This window comes from Natrix helvetica (assembly GCF_964273705.1).
Source record: "Natrix helvetica genome assembly, chromosome: 6".
Lineage (NCBI taxonomy): Eukaryota > Metazoa > Chordata > Lepidosauria > Squamata > Natricidae > Natrix > Natrix helvetica.
Window position 1 is genome coordinate 61,231,802 of NC_138553.1, and position 22,079 is coordinate 61,253,880.

The 22,079-nt window shown below is 40.4% G+C and overlaps 1 protein-coding gene across 6 annotated transcripts in view; it reads left to right on the forward strand.

Moving 5' to 3' along the window:
- Positions 1-22,079, forward strand: part of MET (MET proto-oncogene, receptor tyrosine kinase) — a 122,081-nt gene that overhangs the window by 69,583 nt on the left and 30,419 nt on the right. For all 6 annotated transcript variants that reach the window (XM_081958609.1, XM_081958606.1, XM_081958607.1 and 3 more), the window contains exons 6-10: positions 8,315-8,475; positions 11,279-11,381; positions 11,503-11,639; positions 19,578-19,739; positions 21,578-21,677. In XM_081958609.1, the coding sequence (XP_081814735.1) occupies positions 8,315-8,475; positions 11,279-11,381; positions 11,503-11,639; positions 19,578-19,739; positions 21,578-21,677 (663 nt within the window). The remainder of the gene's footprint in view (positions 1-8,314; positions 8,476-11,278; positions 11,382-11,502; positions 11,640-19,577; positions 19,740-21,577; positions 21,678-22,079) is intronic.

A 22,079-nucleotide genomic window follows, 5' to 3' on the forward strand; every position in this document is an offset into this window, starting at 1 on the left:
TCTCCCACCCTGGCTCACATGTTTCTTTAATTCATGCCTCTTTGTCTCCTCCTGAAATGACCTCATCCTCAGTAGAAAGCAATTGGGAAAGGTGTGTGTGTGTTTCGGGGTGGGGGAAATGAGGTAAGGAGGAAGAACAGAGGCTTCTCGGCTCGCTCTCACCTCCTAGATAGCAGACGTTCCTGTGTTGGGATGCCCTGCCTTTTCTTCCCTGAAGTGGTGCTGGAGGATGGGAATCTGATGTCTGTCCAGAGGCTGATGAGCCCAGGAGCAGTGCACCCATGAAGCCCAGCTGGGCGGAGGGACACAGAGTCCGGGAGGCGAGAGTGAACCAAAATGCTTCCTTTCTTCCTCCTTATCTTATTCTCCCCCCTGTCTCTCTCTCTCTCTCTCTTTCTCTCTCTCTCTCTCTCTCACACACACAAAAATCCTTTCCCAATTGCTTTGTCCCGCTCAAGCCTTTTAGGCAAAGAGGCGCGATTTAAAGAGACAGGCAAGCTGGGGGGAGAAGGGAAGCGGCATTAGCCCCGGCACATATTCCTCCTTGCCCATCATGGCTGCCAGGGCTTCTCCTTCATAATGGGCTCAGGAGGAGGAGGAAACCCCATCTCTCCCATTGGGCGCTCTGCCAGAAAAGCCATCTGGGAGGCGAGAGTGAGCACACACACTCCTTCCCTCTTTCTCAAGTCCATGGAGGGAGATTTCCTTCAGAATCAAAATGGCTGGTGGGACGCCTCAGCCCAGCACTGCTCCCTCCATGGACTTGAGGGGAAAGAAAGCCCCCTTTTTCCCCTTCTCAAATTGCAGCATGCCTGGAGAGGGAGGGAGGGAGGGAGGAAGAGCGCATGCACCTCCAATTAGTTCTCCAAGCTCTGTTTCTTACTGTCATGGCCAGCACTTCATGCCTGGCTGATAAGTGGGTAACCGTGGCGTTTGAGAGAAGAAACACATACAGTCCAAAGGAGCCAGAGAGAGAGAGTGCCTGCTCGCCTGCCTGCCTGCCAGGACGCAGCTACATTTAGGGTTCAGGGGCGGATTGATCTCTCCGGATAGCCGGCACGCTCGGCAACTTGTCGAGAGGCACCAGTCTCCCTTGCGCGCTCTCTCTCTCTCTCTCTCACCACACACACTGCGATTTGAGAAGGGGGGGAAAGGAGGCTATCTTTCCCCCCAAGACCACGGAGGGAGATTTCCTCCTTCACAATGAAAACGGCCTCATCCCAGCACTGCTCCCATGTCAAACAGGGGAAACACCCTCACCGGGCTGATCTCTCTCATTCCCCTCTCCCTGGGGAACTTGTTTCCCCACCGCACACCCTTTCTTCACCGGTGGAAGGCACTGGGCATTGGGGGCATTGCCCCTGCAACTGCCTGCCGGCTACCTGGGAGACCGCTGGTGCTACGAGGTGCCTCCCAGTGCAGGTGAGCCACGGTTGGCTGGGCGGGAAGGTCATGAGACTTCAGGCCACGACCGCATGAGCACGGCTGCCCCACCAAGAGTAGCGGTTGCCTCCGTTGCCTCTGAAGGCGGCAGGGAGTGAAGTCCTGCGGGTGTGAGTGGAAGGTTCTGGAAGCCTTCGGAGGGCCTCCGTGGGAGCGGGAGGAGGGCGGTTTCACCCTCCCCAGGCTCCTAGAAGGGTGAAAAAATGGGACCATCATGCACCAAAAGTAGGGGGGAGGGCGGGGGCCGCACGTGCATGCGTACAGGTGGTAGTTGCATGCACATGCTCATGGGGGTCTGCACACATAGGATTATGGGTGTGGCACGCACACCCACGACCCCCCTGCCCTCACCCCGCTTTTGGCACGCGATGCTAAAAAGGTTCGCCATCACTGGTATATATCATTACTTACAGGACTTATATAGCTTCCTATATGATATATTATAATCATAGGTGTTTCAAAACAATCCCTAAAAAGAACTAAAATAGTATGATACTGTTTTTAAAAAATCTTGTCATTGATTGGAATAAAAAAAATATTTTTGCCTCTATTTAATGTGATGTCAATTCTTGATAGTTAATACTTTTTCTTTAAGCAATCCATCTTATCTTTTGCACTCACTATAGTCTTCATATAAACCACTTTGAAAGGGGAGAAACAGTAGCCATTTTCAGCTTTAAAAGTTTGTAAATAAAAGAGCAAATAAGAGTAATATTACATAAAGGGGTAAAGAACTTAATAGCTCATTGCTGTTTTCATTTAGCTATGGTCACTGCAATTATGAAAGTCTAGTTTTACAGAATGGTTGTGGCATTTGTAGATCCTAATACATAGCATTATTACCAGCTATATTACACTCTATTTTTTTCAGTGGCAGTCACTTTGTTTTTTCCTGGACAAGCATACACATAATAAATCCTGAAATGCTTTATTTTTTTTAATGAATGTTTTAATGGCATTCAAAACATATCTGATTGGGAAAATGAAAAATGTATTGTTATTGGAACTTAAACATGTATTCTAAGCAAAGTTGAAATAAAAGAGAAAACCATACAGAAATGGAATATTAGCAGAATAATAGGAAATATGTTTTCCATAATGGCTTGTGACTTCAGGAAAGATTAGTGAACATCCTTTCACTGTCCTACACTTTACTAATATATACAGACGCACCATAGGGAAGGAAATCCATCTCGTTTAAAAAGGAGCCTTTAGAGTCGTTTTAAGCAAGCCCATACAAACTAAATGAGGGTAGATGGCAGACCCTAAATAACTTAAATTATGAAGTCTGATTCATAGTTACATTAGGCTCTTATGTAGCTCACGTAGTGTACAAGGGTGGTTGAATGCATATAAATCATATTTAAAGCTACATTAAGTCCCTTTATTCCTATGAGGGCAAGGACTAGGTCCCTTAGTATGGCTGAGATGTCACAAGCTGATGAGTCTACAGAGTTAGCATAAAATTGTTTCAAGCCACCCTGTTTGACTCTTTGTGACATAGTGAGAGCATATTATCTCCGTATTACCAACCTACATGAAGTAATTCCAAAGGTCTGGGTTGGGTTATTGCTTTATCTCATTTTTAAAAAAAAGAAAGTGCTAATTTGTTAAATGGGTACAGGCTTATGCTTTTTGAGGAGTAATTTTGTATGAAGATAATAAATGAGAAAAAAAATCTTAAAATGTACTCGATTGATTTCAAGCCATAGTTCATGTGCTGGATATATTTTAGAAAATGCAATAAATATTCTATGACAATGATAAATAGTAAAATATCCCCAGAGCATGTGCCATGGTAAGTGGAAGAGTTTGAGGTTTTGTTTCTAAAAGGAAAGAAATGATGCATTTGTGTTCTTAAATCTTTATGGCTGATAGCTGCTGATGCAGATTTTATGCTTTGCTGAACCATGACAGTTAGTCATACTACTAAAAAAAGATTATTCATATTTGGCCTATAGCTTTAATATAGCACAGGATTGTTTTGGCTGTTAGAAATGCAAAATAACCTCTGGTGTTTGCAATAAAATTTGAAAATCCTTAACATATAAAATCATTTTTTGGAAAGAATAATATAATTAAAAATGTTAAATGAAATTTTTGACGTTAAAGTGAACATAGGGTAACTATTATAAAGGTCTGAGTCGGTATCAATATTACATTTGCCAATAATGCAGTGAGAAAACTTTTAGTTGAATTTCAGATCACAGAATCATCCAAGCAATATCAGCTACAGATCTAGATCCATTCCATTTTAGCCTTAACACAAGGGATTAAAGTATCTATGACAAATGGTATAACTCCACAGGTTTCTGCAAATTGTGGGCAAATTCATTATTTATTTATTTTATTCTTCGCATTTCTAGACCGCCCCCTCTCCCAAAAAGGACTCGGGGCGGTGTATAGTCCACACAACAAATAACAAGTACTAAATACAAATATAAATATAGATATAAATATACATAAGGAGGAGGTTAAAAATGTAAAAAGAACTGTACAGAAGAATATAAATATGGTTCTAAAAACCCTAAAATCAGTTAAATTTAAAACCATACCCTTAAAATAACCAGGTAAGAATATGTTTCCAGGAGGTAACAGTTGTAACAATTATAATTATGCCAGGCCAGCTAATCGAAACAGGTGAGTCTTCAATTTTTGTCGGAAGGAGCGGAAGTCTGTGGTAGTTCTAATATCGGGGGGGGGAGGTCATTCCAGAGGGTTGGGCCCATCACAGAGAAGGCCCTACTCCTTGGCGCCGCCCGCTGGCATTGCCTAGTGGATGGCACCTGGAGAAGCCCCTCCCTGTGAGAGCGGATTGGCCACAGGGATGTATGTGGGAGGATGCGATCCCGCAAGTAACTAGGTCCTGTGCCATGGAGCGCTTTAAAGATGGTAATCAGGACCTTGAAATGCACCCGAAAAACCACAGGTAGCCAGTGCAGCTCGCGCAGGAGTGGTGTTACATGGGAGTATCTGGAGCTCCCCATGACAACCCGCGCGGCCGCGTTCTGGACTAGCTGCAGTCTCCGGGCGCATCCCAAGGGAAGCCCCATGTAGAGAGCATTACAGTAGTCTAGGCGAGACGTCACCAGCGCATGAGTGACTGTGCGTAGGGCATCCCGATCCAGAAGGGGGCGCAATTGACGCACCAGGCGAACCTGGTGGAACGCCCCCCTTGCCACGGCTGCCACATGGTCATCCATAGACAGCCGGGCATCTAGGAGGACGCCCAAATTGCGCGCCTGTTCCACAGGAGGCAATTGCTCGCCCCCTATGGCCAGCGATGGGATCAGCTGGCTGAACCGAGGCGCCGGTAGCCACAGCCACTCAGTCTTGGAGGGGTTGAGTTTGAGTCTGTTGTCCCCCATCCAGACCCCGACGGCTTCCAAACACTGGGACATCACTTCAACAGCCTCGTTGGGGTGGCTTGGGGTTGAAATGTACAGCTGAGTATCGTCAGCGTACAGATGGTATTCAACCCCAAAACCACGGATGATCTCGCCCAGTGGCATTGAAATCTACAGCAGTTAAAACTGGATAGCAACAGTGTTGGGATTAGGGAGGTAGTACAAATGTCATGATGGCAACTGTACCAGTACAACTGAAACCTCACCCATTTTGTATATATGAAGTTGGACAAATATGATCGATCAGATTTGAGATAGATAGGCAAAAATAGGATGGAAGTAGTAACAGATGTGTTTCTTAGTTGTAGCATTCAAGTTAAAGGGTGCTTACTTGGTGCCCTTATTCCCATTCTTTAAACTCTAAATCAGGGGTGTCCAAACTTGGGAACTTTAAGATTTGTGGACTTCAACTCCCAGAATTCCCCAGCCAGCATGGCTGGCTGGGGAATTCTGGGAGTTGAAGTCCACAAGTCTTAAAGTTCCCAAGTTTGGACACCCCTGCTCTAAATAGAGTTGATTAAAACCTGCTTGAACAGTAGAATTATTGAATTTAGCTTGCCTACCAGTGATTTCTCTCTTCTCAGATCATTGAAAATAAATAGAAAGGTGGTTTGGATCTTTTCCCCTCAAAGCCCAAAATAAGAAACTTGTGTTGTGTCAGTTCTGAAATATCAACTATGCAAATTATTAAATCTTGTCAAATAGAGATGCTTTTAATAAGACATTTTATTTTAGAAAAATTTTGAAATCAGATGTTGAGATATAAAAAGTATTTTTTGGGAAAGGGAATGAATACAAGGAAAAACATGGAAAGCAACAGTCACAGCAATTCAAATAAAATCAATATAGCCAACATGCTTGAACTAGCAATTTATTTCAACATGTTTAGAGATTATTGCAAGAGAAGCTAGTGTAAAAAATAACCACCCAAGGCTCAGATGTTACCACTTTTGTCCTTCCTCCTCTTTCTTTTCTTTTTTCTTTTTGTGGATATTTTTTTGAATGTATGTGGAGAACAAATAAAAACCAGTTCTTCTAGAGAAGTTTACTGCTGTCCTTACTAACAAAATACTATATTTCTGAAGTTACAAGCCTGGCCCTCATATTGTAAACAAAGTTTGCTTATACACAATCATTATCTTTCAACAGCTGGTATCATTGACATCTTTTCAGTGTTGTTTGTAGGCTGCAAATATCTACTAAGATTAAATAAAAGTTTATCCAAAATCCCATCACAATATTTGATGAGCTTTCAAATGACCTTGTGGGAGTCAGGTGTTTTGTGTTATTTGCCAAGACACACACTCCAGTGGTCTACGGTAACAAAAGACAAGCCAGGCATAATCCAATATTTAGTAGCCAAATGCAGGGAAGAAAAAAAAATATTCTGACTCAGGCAGTGACCAAATAAAATGATTCAAGCAGATCCAGATTCAAGCATAAATCTCTTAGCAAAAAGGATTTAAGTCACAGCATATGTGTTATGCCATCACCCAATATCTTTTTTAAAAAATTAAACAGCTATAAATATTTCTCACTCCATTCTCTCATACATATCTGCACAAACTGATTTTGTCATTGTGGGACTGTCAACTTCGAAACAGACCCATGTTGCCACAGCCGTCTTTTCACTTCTCAGCTTGCCATACACTATGGGGGGAGGGGGAGGTTTGGAATGTCAAGCCAGACAATAACAACTCATCGTCCCGTGGGAACTAAGGTCATCTCAACAGGTGCTGGCCAGAGACTTGAAGGAGTTACCCGGGAGACACCAGAACACCTAATTGGACAATGTGACCTGTGACAAGGAGGGTGGGGAATATCTATTCTTCCATTATATGAAAACCACGGGAAATAGTGTTGGTTTTGCTTTCACGCGTGCTGAAATTATGTACTCAATAAAATAGTTCTTAAAGAGATCTGATCATCTCGGAGGGTTGGCTTAGTTGGGTTCGTCAGTCGGAACCTTGAGAGGGACATTTGAAAAGATGAAAGGTGTCAATTGAAAGGGTAAAAATATTTATTAAATGTTTCTGATATTTTTATATTTCTTTTACTATTTTCCCCCTAATCCTACATTATGCAGTAATTGTTTCCAGGTGGTTTACCACCAAACATCAAAGTCTCAAAAATATCCCATGCAGGACTACAGGTTGTGATACCTAGATGTCAACTGTGCATGGCTCCATTTGCAATATTGCTTGAAAAATTAACCAATTCTAAGGGAGAGATCTCCCTTTGGCAGCATTTACATAATTAAAACATGTGGAAATGTGCAAGTATGTGCAAATATAACTCTGGGACTTTCAAATGCACTTGGAATTGGGTTGGTTCTTCATTGCCCTAGAGCAATTATTTCACTATCATATGGTTTAATATGTGTTTACATGTTCAGTGTAACCATTTTTCCTTAGCATTTCATATTTTTTTATATTCTTACAGAATTAAGCTAAGTACATTATGTAGATACAGTTTTTTTAAGGTGCCAATGTTACTGGATATCAAAGAGAACAGTAAACTGAGCATTTTTAAAATAGAAATGTTCTTTTCAGATCCAGCAGGAAAATAGAGTTCACAATGAAAGACACAATTGTGCTACTTATTAGAAATAAAATTGCAATTTCTGTAAAACACTATACAACACTTTTATCACAAGTATAAAAAAGTGTTTTGGTCTCTGACCAGGCTTGAATGTTTGCAAAGTTAGATTGTATGTCTATGTAAGCCCTATAGCATTGTCAATGTTTTATTGATAGTGTCTTGCCAAATGCCGTCCACTGAAATTTGTACAACTTCTCTGCTATTCATGCATTTTCCCACCATTGTTACATTTACAGCACAATTTACAATATATAGAAGTTGGTTAGAGGGGGAGGGGAAAGAGCATTTCCTTTTGAGATTGTCACTGCATTGCAAGAATGTAGTTTATTTTTAACTTGAAATTTAGAAGTAACCAACAGATAGCATTTTCAGTGACAGCATTGTAAAAGCCACATTAATTTTTTAGCTCTCAAGACAGTGTTTGATTTATACACCTTTGAAGCTGTCATTGCTGTAAAGACAAGCTTTTCTTCAGGTTGCTGAAATAAGTTGCTTCATCAGTTTGATATTCTTCTATTCAGTATCATACTCTTAATAAAATAAGTGCATTGTATTCTTTTACATACCACAAGAAAGACATAAAAAGCAAACCAAAGGGTATTAAAAAAAAACTATTACAATGCAGAGCTTGTTCCGTGCCCCTAAACACAATAACTCAGAGCTTTGTAGCAGTGGCAGGATTATTTATTGCTAATATCTAAGGAACTTCATACAGTGATAAATGAAAACGGAGGAACAATTAAATTAAAGAGGGGGGTATCTTCAACAGAAGAAATTATTTTCTGCCAGTATTGTTTCTTTTCTTAAAAAGCACCTTCAAAGCCCATTGGAAATCTTAATTTATTATTCTTTTTCCCTTTTAGATTATTCCAAAAAGTGCTGCTTTTGATGCTTCAACAAGACTGACACTGTGCGGGTGGGATTTTGGATTCAGTAAAAATAATAAACCCAGTTTTAAAAAAATAGCAGTCTTTGTCGGGGGACAGCGATGCATTGTGGATGGCAGGGCTAGTGACAAAAACAAGTAAGATATGAAGATATTTTTTCTCTTTAGATATTGTAATGTATGGCAAAAATAATCAATTTCAATGTCTTGCATGAAATCATATACAATTATTTTGGCTTAATTGTATTTTAATGTATTGTTTCTCTCTTTCCCTTTCTCCATTGTTTGTATAGACTTCATTCAGAAAAATAGTATATGAATATTTGTATGGTTTTGAGGACAGGGTGCCTTTGAGTCATTGGTAACTCCTGGTAACTACCTAGACTAGTCCTTGGAGTTAATTGGCAAAGTTTTTATCTGACATGGTTTGTTGTTGCCTTCCTAGGGTGGAGTGAGAGTGACTTGTCCAAAGTCACTCAGGTCTCTTCCTATCAGACTGCACTATACCTCACAGTCTCCCATTTTCTAGCCTAGTGCTTTAACCACTACATTGAACAGGGTCTCCATTTGTATGAATATTTCTATAGCATGGGTATCAAACTCAAGGCCTGGGGCCCAGATTTGACCCACGGGGTGCTTAGATCTGGCCCATGGGTTCGCCCTGGAAATAGCTAAGGACCAGCCTGGGGTGCCTCTGCCAGCAAAAATGGAGCTCCATTTTTCTTGCCAGAAGATTGCAGGATGCCGTTGCAGCCCAAAATGGAGCTCGGGAGCCTGTTTTCACTGGCTGAATGCTCGGGCCACCACATCCCCCATTGACATGAGTGACGTCAAGCTCGCCATGCCCACCCTTGCCCCCCAAGGTCAAATATAACCCTGATGTGGACCTCAGTGAAATTGAGTTTGACACTCCTGGTCTATAGTAAAAATATTCCTGTTTCAGTGGTTATCATATTATCCATGTAGAAAAATGCAGGTTTTGATTCTTACTTATTCAATGGCTATTACCTCTGACCATGAAATGTCACTTCCCAAATGTTATTTGTTCTTTATATATGTATTTATTTTGTTCAAGACAAATTCAAAATTCAAACATATTTAAATAGATTTAGTAGTTTAATGAGACCCTGTTTCGCAAGAAGTGAAAGCTAATGTTGTAGTAAGGTATTAATCAATATTCAACTAGAGGGCATAATATTTGTGTATGTTGTGGGGTTTTTTTTTTTTTGATGTACCTTTTTTAATGTTTTGATTGTTTTGTGGTTTTTGTCCTTTGTTTTTCTTTTGTTTTCTTTTGGATTTTTTTTTTTTGTATTTTGTATTTTAATCTAATGTTATTTGTTAAAGTAAAACACTGAATGAAATATTCAGTAGGTCACTTTTCTCCAACATGATAGTATACATAATCATATGCACATTACATTCAGGCCCAATTACTAACTTGGAATATTAATGTGGATTGAAGCACCAAGCATATCTGTCTTTAAAAGTTGTGCAGATTGCTGAATGCAACATTCGCTTGTTGAAAAGCAATATTTTTTCCAAAGCAATAATTGAGTGTAAGGATGATTTTAAGAAAGGATTTACTTTTCAAGGAGAAAGCTGTAACTAATCCCTCCTCTTTTTTATATAGTGCTCCTTGAATATATACAGTAGAAGATATTTTTCATACAAACTCTTTGAGACTTTAAATAATTGTTGTACTGCTCTATCATTGTTTATTTTTTTTAAATGATCACAAATAAATACATTTCTATTGGTAATTTCTATCAATCAATCATCAAGCTATACCCCATCAATTATTTCTGAACCACCTGTAAGTTCAAGGGTATTTTTATTTTACTGATTTGTCATATTCTTAATGTTTTTTTAAAAAAAACACATTGGCTGGTCTATTTATATATGTTGCAATTTACTTATGAGGTTCTGATTTTTTGTTTAGTTTAGTTATGTTTAATATATTTGTGAGGGATCCCAGTTGCTCTCTGCTTGTTTTCTTGCAGATGTTTTATTATCCAAACTAGATAATATCAGTGCTAGTAAAGAATGCAGTTTGCTGTCAGTTTATATTCTAGTGCAGGGGTGTCCAAACTTGGGAACTTTAAGACTTGTGGACTTCAACTCCCAGAATTCGCCAGCCAGCATGGCTGGCTGGGGAATTCTGGGAGTTGAAGTCCACAAGTCTTAAAGTTCCCAAGTTTGGACACCCCTGTTCTAGTGGCTTGCCTGTCAGTGTTAGTGGAGATGGTCTCAGAGATTCTTTGGTTGGGCTGTTTGCTGTTGGCTTCTTTGGCAGCTTCTTGATTGGAGTATTGTTTACTTGACTGTTGTTTTGTGTTAATCTTGGAGTTAGGTTAACATCAGATCAACCATCTGATCAAGTAAACAATACCCCAATCAAGAAGCTGCCAAAGAAACCAACAGCAAACAGCCCAACCAAAGAATCTCTGAGACCATCTCCACTAACACTGACAGGCAAGCCACTAGAATATAAACTGACAGCAAACGGCATTCTTTACTAGCACTGAAGATATTGTCTAGTTTGGGTAATGAAATGTCTGCAATAGTGGTGAAATCTAATCCCCCCTCCGGTTCTGTGGGCGTGGCTTGGGGGGTGTCATGTGACTGGGTGGGTGTCTCCAACTTTTTTTTTCACTTTTGAAAGCATTTTTTTCCCTGCCAGTTCGGACAAAAGGCTTCTGACAATTGCGTGGCTCACAGCTGTGAGCCGTGCAATTCTTGGAAACTTTTCTTTTACTACCGGTTCGCAGAACCAAGGACAATCCTCCCTAACGTTTCAGCTGAATTCTCACGAACCAGGAGAATTTCACCCCTGGTCTGCAAGAAAACAAGCAAGCTCAGAGAGCACATAGGATTCCTCATGTTAACTCTGAGCTACAAATATTCTTCTTTATTAGTAATATATTTGTTTTTATTGAAGATTGGAATGCAGGCTTGAGCCTGTAAAGAATACAAGTTTTAATGTTTCAAGCAGTGTTTCAAATGGACAAGCTAATACCTCTTTCAATACATTTTCTTATGTGGTAAGTAAAAGATTATTTTATAATTACATAATTTAATTTTAATAGTTATTTTACTTTTATTTCACTGTATCTGTGTTTGTATATAGTTTAAGTAACAAGCAAAACTTTGTTCCATATGCAGGATCCAAGAATAAGGCAGATTTCTCCTAACTATGGTCCAAGATCTGGCGGAACATTGTTGACATTAACTGGGGAATATTTAAACAGCGGTAATTCACAAGAAATTTCTATCTGCAAAAAGCAGTGCAGCCTAACCAGGTACAATGGGGCTGATTTTTATTTGTTTTAATAAATTGTAAACCTGTAGCTCTAAACCAAATGGGAAATATATATTTATCTTCAAAACAAAACATCTCTTTTGGAAATAAAACTCGCAAGACAAGAATCAGTGATTCTCAGCTTGAGAAAACTGTTAAATCAGCCTAAATAGCTGCTGACTTGGAAAGGAGGAAGGAAAAAACTAGAACTGTGATGGCGAATCTATGGCAAGCGTGCCACAGGTGGCACACAGAGGCCTCTCTGCTGGCACACGAGCTGTCGCCCCAGCTGAGCTCCACCACACATGCACACACGCCTCCTACGGCCAGCTGATTTTCGGGTCTCTGCAGCTCGTGCTGTTTAATCAAAATGCAGTTAAAACACTTACATAGACCATTGAGAATATAACTATATCCATGCAACAGGAACAGGAAATGCCTCACAGGAGCAGATAGAGGTAAATCCTAGAGAGGCAGGAAATGCATCACTGAACAATGGAGTTGAATGCTAGAGAGGAATAAAGCTGCATACAAGGCCGACATAACACCTGTAACAGCGTGCGCATGCACAGTGGGGTGGGACCAATCCCCGACACCCCATTTTTGGTCCCAGGAGACTTCAGGGATGCCTGCTAGGCCCAAAACAGAGCGGGGGGTCATGCACTCTCACATGCATGGGTGAGGGAGGAGCAGGCGTATGCACAGGGGAGCAGGGCGCACATGAGGTCATGCGTGCATTGTATTATGGGTGTGGGCATGCACACATGCTTTCAGTACACAAGGACAAAAAGGCCCTCACTGACCTAGGATGTAAAATGTAGAGCATAAACCTATGTATACAAATTTGGTTACTATATACCCGTGATGGCGAACCTATGGCACGTGTGCCACAGGTGGCACATGGAGCCATTTATTAGGGCACACGAGGCGTTGCCCTGTCAGCTCCAGTGTTGGCCAGCTGACTTCGTCCTTCCTTTTTGGCCATTTTTAGGAACGGACTTCCGGTTTGCACACTGGGCCATTTTTTGCGCTCTGGAGCTTTCAAGGAAGCCTCCTAAAGCCTCTGGAGGGCCTCGGGGGGGGGGAGGCTGTTTTTACCCTCTCCAGGGTCCTAAAAAACCTCTGGAGCCTGGGGAGAGCAAAAATGGGTCCATTGTGGGCCAAAAGTGGGGGGAGGGTGGGGGGGTTTCATACATAGCATTATGTATGAAACACCCGTGCATGACACCCCCCCCCGGGCTCCCCCTGCTTTTGGCATGCAATCTGAAAAAGGTTAGCCATCACTGCTATATACTGTGGAGGCATAGATATAGTACAGAAGCCATTATGAGATCTAACTAGAACTGAAAATTGACTGCCCTTAATAGATTATATATGTTTTCTGGCTTTCTCTGACTTCTTCAGGGAATGCAAAATGCTCCAATTTATGGTACTCTGTAAAAGTAACAAAATATATTTTTCATCTCCTTGGCAAAGCATTGGAAATGCCACATACCTCTTGAGTTTGAATTGGGGTTGTACCCTGGTCAAGCAGCCACTTGAGCCTCAGATAAGGGATCAAAATTCAGGATATACCTGATACCTATACTTAATATTTCTCATCACATCACAGTCAATACCCAATAATCAAAACCTATTTCCAAAAGATTTGGCGGCAATTACTGTGCCTGTAATGATGGTGTTAATTTTTATTGAAGAAGGAGTTAGAAAGCAGGCTCTACCCAAACTCAACCAGATATCTCAAATGAACTTTTCCCCTGAGTAGATGAACTAAAAGGGGTGTCATTTTCCTGCTGAGAAGTTCTTTAATCAAGGACAAACAATAGGACAAAATGCTGAAAATCATCATTTGCCACTGTGCTGAAGGGCTAGTTGTTCAAAGCCATAATTTGTTCAATAACTTGCACAATTGATTATTTTTAATTACCTCGCTATTTGCCCACTTAGGGTTGCTTCATGTGCTGCAAAGAGTTGTGCTGTCCTTTAGAGCAGATGTTTTGCTGCTAGCACCCAGCAAATTTTGCCTTTTTCTGCCAGTAGTGGAAAGGACAGTTGCATGGTGTCTAAATAGGTCTATGCTTTTCTGCATCAAAAAACATTCAGTCCTTTATCTAAATAGATAAACTTAGATAAAGATTAACTACTTATGCATTTTAGCCTAGGACAGTGATGGCCTTTTCCAGACTGAGCCTTTTCCAGACTGAGTGCCCAAAGCATGTGCATGCGCGAATGCGCGCACACCCGAATCCCCAAAATGCATTGGGTGCATGGCTCCTCGCATGTGCCCTGCCCCTTGAATGCGTGCGCCCTCTGCATGCACCCCAGTCCACTGCATGTGCACTGGGCCCCCCACACGTGCCCTGCACCCATGCATGCATGAGGCCCCTCTGTACGCACCCTGCCTCCTGCACATGCACAGCAGAGACCAGAAGACCAGCTGGCTGGCAGGAGGTGCATGTACATGCATGGCAGAGCTTAACTGTTGCAAAGACTCACGTGCCCACAGAGAGGGCTCTGCGTGCCACCTCTGGCACAGGTGCCATAGGTTCGACATCCCAGGCCTAGGACTATTGGGTAAGATTGGAAATAGTCCTCCAACACTGTTTTTGAGGTTATGGTATATTTGCTTTAGAGATGGTGAATGAGTTCTTGGTTTTTCTGGGTCATCATCACCATCAGGAAAGAGAAACATCTCACCTCCTAACTCTCAGTCTCTGGGTTCATAACATAATGGAATCGGTTGACTGGGTAAGCATTCGGTACCTTCACCACCACCACTTTTTCTGAGGAAACAACTTCTTCCTAAAAACAAGAGTCCTCTTCATCTTCATTCACATTGCCAACTCATGTTACTTCTGCTGCCACTTTGGTGGAAACTTAAAGCAATGCAGCCTCTTTATAGCTATCTGTCTTCTTCCCTTGACTACATATTTTATCCTGACTCTCCCACTGTCTCTTCAAACTTTTCCAGTCATAACATTTTCCAGTGAAGGTTTTGTAAGAGGAAGGCGAATGTGGCTAGCTATTCCTAAACTGAGGTGCAGTGCAGTAACTATAAAGTCAAGCCTTGATTTAAGATGAAAGGATCTATTATAATCTGTGTGGGTCTTAGCAACCAACAAAGCAGGGCTGTCGTTCTAACACCTAATTGGAAAGATTAATTTTTCCCAAATAAGCAAGCAGGAAAGAAGGGGGAGAAATGTCCTTTTAACATTCACGGAGGATGAATTGAAAAGCAGGGGGATGATGGGACAGAGGATCTCCTTTTTTTCTGGCTTCCCTATAACCTGCAACACATCCAGTGCTTTAAAAGTAAAGCACACTAAGCAACTGTTAAAATTGGGTTTTAACAAGGGTTTGCTTGACACTGCCTGATCACTTCTCTGTGGAACTTCAGCAGCAGTAGCAGCCCTCTTCAGTTTCAGCAGTTGTTTCTTTCTGTCCTGCAGCAAAGAGCGCGCATGCACACAGGCACACATACACACACACACACTGATGCCCACATGGTATGCTGGTCTACAAATTTCCACATCAAGCTATGGAAAGAGTTGCCAATTTCTTTTGTAATCTGATTCTTCCAAGGAATTAAACGAGAAGGAAAACAAAAATTATGTTTAGGGTATTGCACACCTTGAATAATAAATTCAGCGATCACCAAACTTCTTTTCACCTTTCCTATTTTCTTCTGGTTAAGTGGGCAGACTGTTTATATTACTATGGTATTGAAGCTAAACTATTATAGATTATTCATTTTGTGACTGTTAAGGCAATCTTAAAATATTAACAATATCATTTTTTTTCTTTCTGTCTTCTTAAACAATATTCTTTCCCAGGGTAAAATTAACAAGACCAAATATAGACAAAAGTTTAAATGTGGATGACAGAAACCAGCATACTGCAACGATGTTAAGATTAAGATTTTTAAAAAGATTAAATAACCTTTGTTGTCATTTTTTACTGTAAGCACACTAGCACAAATTAAAAATGAAATTCTGTTGCCTGCTCACAAACGAAATTATATATGTATCCATACATATACATAACACACATATACACTTACTATATACATGTGTTTCCCTGAAAATAAGACCTAGTCTTATTTTCTTTTGGGCCCCAAAATAAGCACCAAGTCTTATTTTCGGGGGATGTCTAAGCCCAGGTGTGTCAAGGGCCAGGGGCCACATCTGGCCCATGGGGTGCTTTGATCTGGCCCATGGGGCTACCCTGGAAACAGCAAAGGACCAGCCAGCACTGCCTCTGCCAGGGAAAACGGAGCTCGGGAGGGCTCCATACGGCCCTCTCGAGCTCCGTTTTTGCTGGCAGAGGTTGCAGGAGACTGCTGCAGCTAAAATCTGAGTTTGGGAGCTTGTTTTCACTGGCAGAGTGCTCAGGCCATCACAGCCTCCCCCCCCGACACAAGTGACATCGAGCTAGCCATGCCCACCCTGGCCAAACCCACCCCAGCCCCCCAAGGTCAAACACAACCCTGATGTGGCCGTCAATGAAATTGAGTTTGACACCCTGTCTTAGTCGCTAATCTTAGGACCACTGCAGCCAGGCCTCCTATGTCCCAACACATGTCACACCACTGCCTGACTTCTTCTGCGGTTGCGGCCAGACACCATGTGGCTTGTCGTGCCAGTGGCACTGCTCACAACAGGAGGCTGCATGGCACGTCATGCCATTGCACATGTGTGTGGCAGCATCAGTGCGACAAACCACATGGCATCTGAGTGGTGGCACCAGTGCAATGGACAATGCAGATGAAGTTGGGCAATGGCGTGAGAGGTGTTGAGGCATGGGAGGCCTGGCTGCAGCAGTCCTAATGTAAGTGGGTGCGGGGTGTGTGGGGCAGCTCCACCCCACCCATCCCTGCCCTAGCTTCATTTTTGCTCATGTGCCTTACCCCACCTTGTAAAAGCAAACAGTGGGCGAGGCTTAACTGGAGCTTAGCTTTGGTGTAGGGCTTATATTAGGCACAGGCATGAAAATCAGGCTAGGACTCCTTTTCCGGATAGGTCATATTTTCAGGGAAATATTGTACATAGGAGGCCGCATGGCATGTTTGCCGTTGCGCACACAGGTAGCGGCACTATTGTTGCATGGCATGTGACATCCTGCTGCAAGCAGTGTCACCAGCACAACAAGCCACACGGCATTCTGCCACGAGCGGTGACACTGGTACAATGCATCTTATGGCACCTGGCTGCAAGCGGCCACAGAACAAGTAGGGCAGTTGACCTCCTCCTCTTTGTAGCATCCTCTCAAATACTTGAATACGAACCATGGTGGCACAGTGGTTAGAATGCAGTACTGGAAGCAGTTTGAGTCTCACTGGCTCAAGATTGATTAGCCTTCCATCCTTTTGAGATCAGTGAAATGAGGACCCAAATTGTTGGGAGCAATATGCTGACTCTATAAACTGCTTAGAGAGGGCTGTAAAATACTGTGAAGTATATAAGTCTAAGTACTATTGCTATTGCTGTACTACTATCATGTCCCCCCTAGTTTCTCTAGACTAGCCAAACCCAAACCCAACCATATGCAACTATCATATGGTTTTGTCTCCAGGTCTTTAACCATCTTAGTTGCTCTTTGTCCGTTTTTCACAGTCCAACATCTTTTTTGTAATGTGATGAAAACTGGATGCAGTATTCCATGTATGTTAATACCACTTTATAATCCCTTGGTAAGGCCACACTTGGAATACTGCATTCAGTTTTGTTCGCCACGATGTGGAAAAGATGTGGAGACTGTAGAAAGAGTGCAGAGAAGAGCAACAAAGATGATTAGGGGACTGGAGACTAAAACATATGAAGAACGGTTGCAGGAACTGGGTATGTCTAGTTTAATAGAAAGAAGGACTAGGGGAGACATGATAACAGTGTTCCAATATCTCAGGGATTGCCACAAAGAAGAGGGAGTCAAACTATTCTCCAAGGCACCTGAGGGTAGAACAAGAAGCAATGGGTGGAAACTAATCAAGGAGAGAAGCAACTTAGAACTGAGGAGAAACTTCCTGACAGTTAGAACAATTAATCAGTGGAACAGGTTGCCTCCAGAAGTTGTGAATGCCCCAACACTGGAAGTCTTTAAGAAGATGTTGGATAGCCATTTGTCTGAAACGGTATAGGGTTTCCTGCCTAGGCAGGGGGTTGGACTAGAAGACCTCCAAGGTCCCTTCCAACTCTGCTATTGTATTGTATTGTATTGTGTGGCCTTACTAAGGCTTTATAAAATGGTACTAATACTTCACGTGCCTCTGCTTATACAACCTAAAATTGTATTACTTTTTTTGGCAGCTGATGCACACTGCTGGCTCTTGTTTAAGTGATTGTCCCCTAGAACTCTTACCGTTACTGTTTTTGAGCCAGGTTTGACCTAACCTGGACCATCTGCTTCCTTGACTTTTTTTCTTGTTATTTATATGTTGAAAGAAACTTTTTTTATTATCTTTGACTTTTGTTACAAGTCTTTCTTCATTCTGAGCCTTTGCTTTCTTAACTTCATCTTTGCAGATTCAGGCTATCTGCTGATACTTAGTTATGTGTCCCTTTTTCCATTTTTTGTACTTGTCCTTTTTATCTTTCAGTTTATCAGCGAGATCTTTGTGCAACCAGTCTGGTTTCTTCTTGGATTTCTTGTTTTTCTTTTTCAGTGGTATTGTGCTAGACAGGGTTTTAGAGTTTCCCATGCTTCTTGAGTTGTTTTCCCCTTTAGGATTTCCATCCATGGATTTTTTCTTAGGATCTCTCTGAGTTTGTTAAAATTAGCTATTTTGAAGTTTAAGACACTGACTGGATTATATTCTATTGCTTGTGCTTGCATTATATTGAATTCCAGTATGACATGGTCACTCTCGCCCAAAATTCTGGCAACTTTAACTCCCTCTCTCACTTCTTCTCAAAGTTACAACAGCACTGAAAAAAAGGGATTTATGAACAGATTTCATACTTACGACGTTTGTAGCATCCCCATGGTCATGTGATCAAAATTCAGACTCTTGGTAATTGACTCATATTTATGAGGGTTACAGTGTCCTGGAGTCACATAATCCCCTTTTGCGACCTTCTAACAAGCAAAGTCAATGGGGAAGCAAGATTCACTGAACAACAGTTTGACTAATTTAACAACTATAGTGATTTACTTAACAACTGTGGCAAGAAAGGTCATAAAATGGGCCAAACTCACTTACAAATTTTTTTACTTAACATAAATTTTGGGGTCAATTGCGGTCATAAGTCGAGGAATACCTGTACATGCCAGTCATGAGTTTCATCCCACCTTGTTTCAGTAATGGCAACTATTCATTTTTACCTTTATGCACTAGTACTTCAAGTTTACCGTTTGTTCCTTAAACTTTGAATGTTGGTGTATAGGCATTTGAGTCCTTTATGAGTCTTGGGTATGTTTCTTATAGCTCCTACTTTGTATCTGAGTTTTCCATCCTTTCCATGTTGGATTCATTTCTTTATCATATTAATTTAGTAATAGAAAATGTTAGAATTTTAGTTGCCAGTAACTAGACAACTGAGTAGTTTCTTGTTTTTTAATGTTTCTGACCCCAGAGCCTTGCAGGGTTTTTTGTACTTTAGTTTCTAGTTTGTATGCTAATACAGTGTAATTGGCAGTTTTATGAACTGCAGGTATCTGCTTTAGATGTATCCGTTTTTGCATAATAAATCCATAGGAATGAAAACTAAAGTTTTTTACTTTAATGTATAATCTGCATATATTTTTTTTCAAATACTAAAAATAAATGGACAGAGTTGGTTGACCCACAGTTAAGTTCTATTATATTTGGACTAGAAATTATTTAATCATAGATCTTGAGGATTTTCATAATGGGTAACATTTCATACTGATTCAGATTGTTTTTGAAAATGTGAACCTGATTATAGTTAGAATTATTTTAATTCTTTAATTTTTTTTCTTACAGTGTGACTGCTAATACCATAGAATGTTACAGTCCTTTTCAAAGAGAAACATTGGAATGCCTTGTTGAAATGAAAATTGATTCGGCCAGTCGTTCAGCAGGTCATTTTACCTACAGAGAAGACCCTGCTGTTTCTAAAATTTATCCAGTAAAATCTTTCCTTAGGTGAGTGGAATTTTAACATAGATGTATGAATAATAATGAAAAAGAAATAATGTCAGTAAAATACTACAAATAAACTGCAGAAACAATTTTTATTCTTTATTCATGCTTAAATAATATCTTTATTAATTACACACAGAAGGAAGGTCTTTTTAGAAAATTTGTATTGGCAAAATATTTCCACTCACTTAATTATATTTAGGCTCCTTTTAGGGACATCCACAAGGGTGAAAGATTTTTTAAAAAATCAAGATGGTAGCCACCCACTTTCCAAGGTGTGAAGGTAAACTGCTTTTGGGGTCATTTTGGCAACGTGGGCTGCCTCACTACCCAGTCTTTTTTCTAAGCATTAACAGGAGCTTAATGGAAATTTCTTATGGTAGAAAAATATTAATAGAAAAGTGGTTTTTTTACAAGAATGGAATAGGCTTGTATATTTTTATTATATGTAGATTTAAGATATTTTAATGGCAAAATGAGGATGTTTTAGTATTTTATTCTGTGTTTTCTCTAAAAGAACCAGTCTTGTACAAAAGATTGGAGAAAGAATGATCAGCCCATATCACTGTGGTCGAATGGAAAATTGAACATTGGTCTCCCTCATTAAAATTCAACATATTTATGCACACAGACAACAATCCTGTGTGTGCACTCACAACTTGTCATAAGTACTGTAGATATATATTCATCGTCACCCTTATTTTGGACTTTCCTTCAAGATAATGAATGGCACTGCTCAATCTCTGAAGTGGTCCTTGGCCAGTGTTGGAAGTGGGGGGGGGGGGAATACTGGACAGAGGGAGAATGATTGGCCCAAAGTCACTCAGCCAGCTTTCATACCTAAGGGAAACTTTGAACTCACAGTCTCTTGGTTCTACGCAACTAAGTTGACTACCACACCAAACTTCCTTATAGGAATGTCATAGAAACAATTGTTGGTGGAGTATCTTTCTGTTCCAGTTAAGTGCAAATGGAGAAAGGCTCAGAGAAAAAAGGAAGAATTTGGGGGATTGTGACAAGGAAAAATTGCTTAAAGACTGCTCCAGTATCTTTTAGAAAAACAGTTGACATCTTGAACATTTAAACTCTTTCCAGATTGTCCCCCCCCCCCAAAAAAAATACCAGTGTATGGTAGCACTATAGTATTCCAGAAGCATCCTCTAAAATTGTTATTGCATTATCAAAGAACTGTACAAAAATAGTAAATTTAATGCATACTAATTTATACAGCTTGTTCCTCTCCTCGTGAGAGAAGAATAATATTAAGCTTAGAATTCTTGATGTAAGAATTGTATTTGTTGCTGTAAATAGAATTCTGTTTGCTCTGACTCCTTGAAATGAAACATTGTTTAATATTTCTTCTGTGTCACTCTGCTTATTACACTTTGGTCAACAAACTGCAGGATCTTTAAGTTCTGTTGTTTATATTGCCTTTTGGTGGGAAAGATGGTTGAGGTCTTTCTAAAATCTTTCCTGTTACAAATCAGTTTGTTGTTATTTTTACAAAATTGGTGAAAGCTGTTGGGGCTTGGGTAAATAATGAACCTAAGATCCATCCAGGACTATGTTAAACTACTAGTCTTTGTTTGATATGCATGTTTCCAAGCTTATAAAAATAATTACAACATATTGAGCCATTAAAAATAATTTTTGATAGGAGATTCAGAAAAAAACTCAAAAAAAGAAAAGAAAGAAAGGTTCAGGTGTTGTAATGATCTTTTTGCAAAATTAGTTTCATCCTGTAACTGTATACTTATACATGCATACTTATTAAAATTAAATATCAATCAGTTTTCTGGAGTAATATTTACAATATTATTTCAATATTTTTATTTCATCAGCGGTGGAAGTACAATTACAGCTCAAGGGAGAAATCTGAATTCAGCATTCTCTCCAAAGATGTTGGTAACAGTCCCAAAAATAGGCAGAAACTTCAGTGTGGTAAGTTCACAATATACCACAGCTGCAGACATGATTTTCTGCTCATGTGCTAAATGTAGCTTTGCAGGATTTGTTATTAAAATAAAATGAAATGGTGAACACTTCTTTGTTTAACTGGATAAACATACAAGTAGGGATGACTTGATACAGGCAATAGAGGGAAGATGATATGTGGTGGCAACGGGAGACCCTACAGATTTCCTTAATCCCCTAATTCAAGGATAGATGGATGGATAAAAATATTGCACTTATTATGTTACCTAATTGGTAATGAAACATCTGCAAAGAAACCACCAAATTGTTGGTATTTAGAGAGTACCAAGGATCACACAGGATACAAATATATTTTTTCTATTAGATAAACATACGTTTAAAAGGAAAGCTGAATTAAGGGAAAGTTGA